Raw genomic sequence first — 6,000 nt, 5'->3', positions numbered from 1 at the left:
TCACTGACCAACACCCTAAAACCCATGTACCCTCAAACAACAATCACTGACCAACACCCTAAAACCCATGTACCCTCAAACAACAATCACTGACCCCAAGTTGATTCTGGCTCACAGCAACTTTATTAGGCAGAGTAGAAGTCTGTTCAGCGGGTTTCCGAGACGTAAATATGTATAAGAGCAGACGGCCTCATCTTTCTCCCATGAAGCTGCTGATGGGTTTGAATCTCTGACCTTGCAGTTAGTAGCCATCTACCAAAATCACCACACCACCACGTATTCCCGAGTCTCACAGCTTGAGAACTGCCTCCTGCAGAAAGTGGTATCTTTAAAAGTTGTATTGACGTATAATTTACATACCATACAATTCAATGAAGGAATACATTAAAAAGAGTTGTGCAGTCCTCACCAAAATCAAATGTAGAACATTTTCTTCCTTTTTTTACTCATTGTTATTAGATCCCCTTCCCCACCAAACTCCCCTATCATAACCATAAGAAACTATTATCTAGTTATGGTTTCTATAGATTTACCTATCCTGGATTTCATGTAAAGCAAGTCAGACAACCCTCACCCGCCAAAAGCAATAACAAAACACCGAAAAACCTCAATTCAAATGAAGATAAAAAATGATAAAACTAGAATAAATTAAAATTTGGTCAATTGGGAAAACAAATAAGATGTTAACATTTAACTTAACTATATCTATCATATAGGCTAAATTATATATGTTATATGTATAAGCTATGCACATATTAGGTTAAATTAATGGAAATATAGGTAGGTTAAGTTTTAACACCTTATCATTTGTTAACCATCTTGATCCATTTTTAATTCATTCTAGTTTTTATTATTTTCTGCTTTCTTTTGAATGGAGGTTTTTCCGTTTTATCAGCTATTGTTGTTGGGGTGTTTTGTATGACATTCTTTATATGAAATCCAGGGTAAGGGAGCCCTGGAGGTGTAATGGATTATTCATTGGGCTGCTAACCACAGGATCAGCAGTTCAAAACCACCAACTTTTCCAAGGGAGAAAGATGAAGCTCTAGGCTCACAGAACTAGTTACAGCCTCAGAAACCCACAGAGGCGGCTCTGCTCTCTCTGAGAGGGTCACTGTGAGTTGGACTCGACTCTTCGGCAGTGAGTTTTTTTGGAGTGAGATATGTCTGCATTAATTCACTTCCTGATGCACTCTGTCTGGAGGTCAGGTTAAGCGCCATGCTGTTATCAGCCAAGCTGTGGGAACAACCAACACATGGAAGTCTTTGATGATCTTTCAAAACTGAAAAAACAAAAAAGCTTAAAATGCTTATTTTCTTTTAAAATAAAACAACCATTTAAACTCACTTGAAAAAAATCATAGACCCATTGCATATTAACATAGATAACATATTTAATTTAAAATGTACTATATCTTTCTAAACAAAATGCAATTTATGGGAAGGGGGTCATTGTTTTATATCTGTGCATATTTCCTTCATGTCGCTCTGGTTACCCCAAGTTCAGAGCATTTCCTGGACCCTTTCAAGGAGGTGAGAGACCCAGATGTGGGGCTGAGACCCAGATAGTGAGTCCCAATTGCAGGAATCATCGTCACAGTGGTCGTTGGTTACTTCTGTCTTTATCATAACTAGGGACACTGATAGAACAAGAACAAGGAATCCAGCACCTTGTGAGAAGAACCGTGCCAGTCTTCCATGCTCCTAGATTTGGGGTGTGTAATCAAAGAGCTGTGTCACCTCCACAGTTGCACAATTTAGACTGCACAGATGAATCAATAGGGTGTCCGTGTAAAAGACCTCAGTCATCAGAGTGACCCTATAGGACAGGGTTGAACTGCCCTGTGAGTTTCTGAAACTGTACTTTAGGAGAGTAGAGAGCCCTGTCTTTCTCCTGAGGAGCTGGGTAGTGGTTTGAACTGCTGACCTTAGGGTTTGCAACCCAATGAATAACCACTATGTCACCAGGGCTCCTCTCGATGTTTTCCACAAAAGTGCCTAACCCGCTCTCCAGAATTCAGTTATTTCACCTGCTGGGCGTTCTACGGCATGTGTTTCTATGGGAACATATAAATGATGGATTTGAAGCATCTCTTCAAAAACGTGTCCAGCTTTCACAGCGTGGTGTTTGTCAGTGACAGATGTACATCGTTCATGAAAAAGGAAAACAAAGTCATATAGTAGGGGTTTTTGCTTTTACTATTATCATAAATACAAACTGTTGGGGAATGAGATAGTGGATAAGTGAGAGGAGGGATTAGTTCTATTTGCTATTGTATTGTAAAGGGCAAAATGAAGACACAGAAGGGGGTTTTGAGAGTACATGGCCCTCTTGTCCCTGTCTCTTTCCTCTGACACTAAGCATTATAGTTTTGTTAACTATGCAAGTGTAGAGTGGTCTGGAGTCTCACAGCCCAACTCAAAGCCTAATACTTAACCACTGTGTTAAGCACAGTTTTCCTTTAAAAGGAACCCTTGTGGTGCTATAGGGTCAGTGTGGGCCTGCTCACCACAAGTCAGTGGCTCAAATCTACCAGCCACTCTGTGCGAGAGAGTTGAGGCTCTCTGCTCCCATAATGATTTACACTCCTGGACGAATGATGTAAGGTTACTATGCCTTGAAATACACTTGAGGGCAGTCGGGTGTGTGGTTCCTTTCAACTGGCCAAGGACTATTTCTGATAGCAAAGCAGGAATTATGAGCCGAGGGGAGTAGGCGTGAGAAGAAGGGCATCTCCTTGTGTTCAGGGTGAATGTCAAACAATATCAGTCTCAGATAACTCTCTTTGTAACTTCCTAACTCCATGTGCTATAGGAGGAAACCAATAGCAGCCTTTTGTCCGCACTTTTAATTTTAAGAATGAGCACCTTTTGTGGTCTTGTCCATTAAGCACAACAAACTGTCGTTAGCGATTTGTAGGGAAATGTTCCATTTCAGAATACTAAGTGCCCCATCAACTCCCCTCCTGATGACTCCACAGGGATCTTCGGAACCTAGTGATTGAAATGGTGTTGTCTACAGACATGTCCGGTCACTTTCAGCAAATTAAGACTATACGCAACAGTCTGCAGCAGCCTGAAGGGTAGGTGATTGCCTTTTCCATTGTGAGCGTTCTGCGGGCTGGGACAAGAGTACCATAGGTTTCTTTGCAGTGATAATTTGAGCATGACCTTCATTGGACAGGATCGACAGAGCCAAGACCATGTCCCTGATCCTGCATGCGGCAGATATCAGCCACCCAGCCAAATGCTGGCATCTGCACCATCGCTGGACCATGGCCTTGATGGAGGAGTTTTTCCGACAGGTACCCTTCTATACATTGCCCAGAAGTGTTTGGAAGTCATGACTCTGAGTGTCTACGTGCACTGTGCTCTGCAGAAACCTGGGCTTTTGACATAGGCTCCCAATTACAGAAATTATCAATGTATTCTTGGTGGTTTAAGCAGAATGGATTCACCTTTCAGATAAATGCATTAGATAGTGCCAGGAAGCAGGGCTGGTTCCGGGACAGCACTGTCACCTTGCATGGCAGAGACCAGGGTTTGACCTGAACAATGTAGCTCAAAGTGCAGCCACCACTATTCTGTCCCCGGAGGCTTCTCTGGGTGTTATGCGTCAACACAGGTTTCTGTGGCGTGTCCAGCCTGAAATGGACTAGGAAGAACCTGGCCCTCTACTTTTGACACTCCTGTGGGACACAGTGACCTCGTCTTCAATCAGTCTTGGAGATGTTTCATGATGCATGGGGTTTGTTCCAATGTCATCCTGAGCTGGGCCAACTCATCAACCCAGTAGGATGATAAATGTTTTAAAGAGCAGCGAGTCTTGGATCTCAGATTCCACGCTCAGGGAAGAAATAAGACATTAGAGTTGTGGTCACCTATTTGTAGGAGGCCTGGTGGTGTAGTGGTTCCGAGTTGAGCTGCGATCTGCATGGTTGGCAGTTTGAAACCACCAGCAGCTCTGAGGGAGAAAGACTGGGCTTTCTACTCCCATTAACAGTTGAAGTTTCGGAAACCCATGGGGAGTGGGGGCGTGGTGTCGCGCTGAGTCAGTATTAACTTGACGGCAGTGAGAAAGAAAAGAATTGACTAAAATGGCAGTTATTAAGAAGACTAAAAATTTGACAACTTAAAGAAATTTATAAATTCCTTGAAAAACACAAATTACCAAAACCAACACAAGAAAAAAAAAAGAAAACCTATATATATATATACATACATCTGCTTAAAAAATTGATTCTGTAATAAAAAAAAATCTTCCCATGAAGGAAACTTTAGGATCAGGAGGGTTCATAGGTGAATTTTAAAAAATATTTTAGGAAAAAATAATACAAATTTTTTGGAAATTCTCTGTCAAAATGTAGAGAAAAAAACATGCCAGCACAAACCTTACAACATTGAACTAAAACAATACCAAAAATACAAAGAGCATACTCATTTCTCTCATGAGCCTAAATGGAAAAATCCTTAAAATATTAGAAAAACCAACAGTATATTAAAATAGTATTATCTCATGATGTGGAAGCTCTGGTGGCACGGTAGGTTACTCACTGAGCTGATAACCTCAAGGTCAGTGGTTCAAATCTACCAGCTGCTCATCGGGTAAAAATTAGTCTTCTACTGTACATGTTTAGTATCTTAGAGACCCAAAGGGTAGTTTGACCCAATCCTGTAGGGCCATTGTGAGTCTATGGAATTGACTAATGAAAGTGAGTTCGTTTTTGTTTTCAATATCATGACCTGAGTTGTTCGAATACTCAAATAAGTCAATGCAATGCACTACACCAACAGAAAAAGAAAAAAAAGTGTGGGGTGGTGGGGGAGGCGCCCATGACCTTCTTGAAGGATAAAAAAGAAGTGTTAGCTAAGAAGAAAATAGTGACAAGGATATTTGGGGAGGGAAGATTAAAATGATTATTTTGTTTTAAGTTAAATCTTTTCAGGCTCTTTCTGTTTTCTTCAATGCTGCCAGAGGTAGTATGTTGTTCTTGGGTGCCCGTGAGTTGATTCTGACTCATTGTGACCCTACATGACAGAACAGAACTAACTGCCCCATTGGGTTTTCTTAGAAGGAGCCTTGGTGGCATAGTGGTTCTGCATTGAGTTGTTAACCACAGAGTCAGCAGTTTGAAACCACCAGATACTCGGAGGGAGAAAAACAAGGTTTTCTACTCTCATAAAGAGTTAGAGTCTCGTTACTACCCTGCACCCTGATTGGTTCATCTCCTCCCCACAACCTCTCAGTAAGGGGGTGTTCAGTTGCCCACCAATGGGCTTTGAGTCTTCACTCTGCACTCACCTACCTTTACAATGATATGATATTTTTGATAGCCGGGCACCATCAGCTTTCTTCACCACATTTGCTCATGCTCATATCAGGAAGGTGGGCACCCACTGATATGATTTTTAGTTCTTTGATGTCTGTTAACTGGTCCCTTCTGCACCTTGTGGTCAGACAGGCTGGTGTGCTTCTTCCATGTGGGCTTTGATGCTTCTTAGCTTGATGGTCGCTTGTTTATCCCCAAGCCTTCAAGACCCCAGATGCTATATCTTTTGATAGCTGGGAACCATTAGCTCTCTTCACATTTCCTTATGCACACGTTTGTCTTCAGTGATTGTGTCAGTAAAGCGGGCACCCACTGATATGATTTTCAGTTCTTTGATGCCTGATAACTGGTCCCTTTTACACCTCATGGTTAGACATGCTGGTGTGCTTCTTCCATGTGGGCTTTGATGCTTCTCAGCTAGTTGGTCCCTTGTTTGTCTTCAAGCCTTTAAGACCCCAGACGTTGTATCTTTTGGTAGCCGAGCACCATCAGCTTTCTTCACCACATTTGCTTATATTTACCTTTTTCTTCAGCAATTATGTCGGGAAGGTGTGCATCCTGGAATGTCAATTTAATAGAACAATGTGTTCTTGCATTGAGTAAGTGGTTGAGTGGAGGCCCAATGTCCATCTACTGACTTAATACTAAACCTATAAATATATGCACGTAG

At 41.8% G+C, this 6,000-nt stretch overlaps 1 protein-coding gene across 1 annotated transcript in view; it reads left to right on the top strand.

The window, feature by feature from the left end:
* The window catches only part of PDE1A (phosphodiesterase 1A), a 299,823-nt gene that overhangs the window by 248,539 nt on the left and 45,284 nt on the right, over nt 1-6,000 (top strand). The window contains exons 9-10 of the mRNA XM_045296276.1: nt 2,982-3,083; nt 3,185-3,305. Coding sequence (XP_045152211.1) covers nt 2,982-3,083; nt 3,185-3,305 — 223 coding nt within the window. The remainder of the gene's footprint in view (nt 1-2,981; nt 3,084-3,184; nt 3,306-6,000) is intronic.

The sequence above is a fragment of the Echinops telfairi genome, unplaced genomic scaffold (assembly GCF_000313985.2).
Source record: "Echinops telfairi isolate 266 unplaced genomic scaffold, ASM31398v2 ScPeMD7_3;HRSCAF=10, whole genome shotgun sequence".
Lineage (NCBI taxonomy): Eukaryota > Metazoa > Chordata > Mammalia > Afrosoricida > Tenrecidae > Echinops > Echinops telfairi.
Note: the sequence above shows the minus strand (reverse complement) of the source record. Positions and strands in the feature narration are given on the sequence as shown.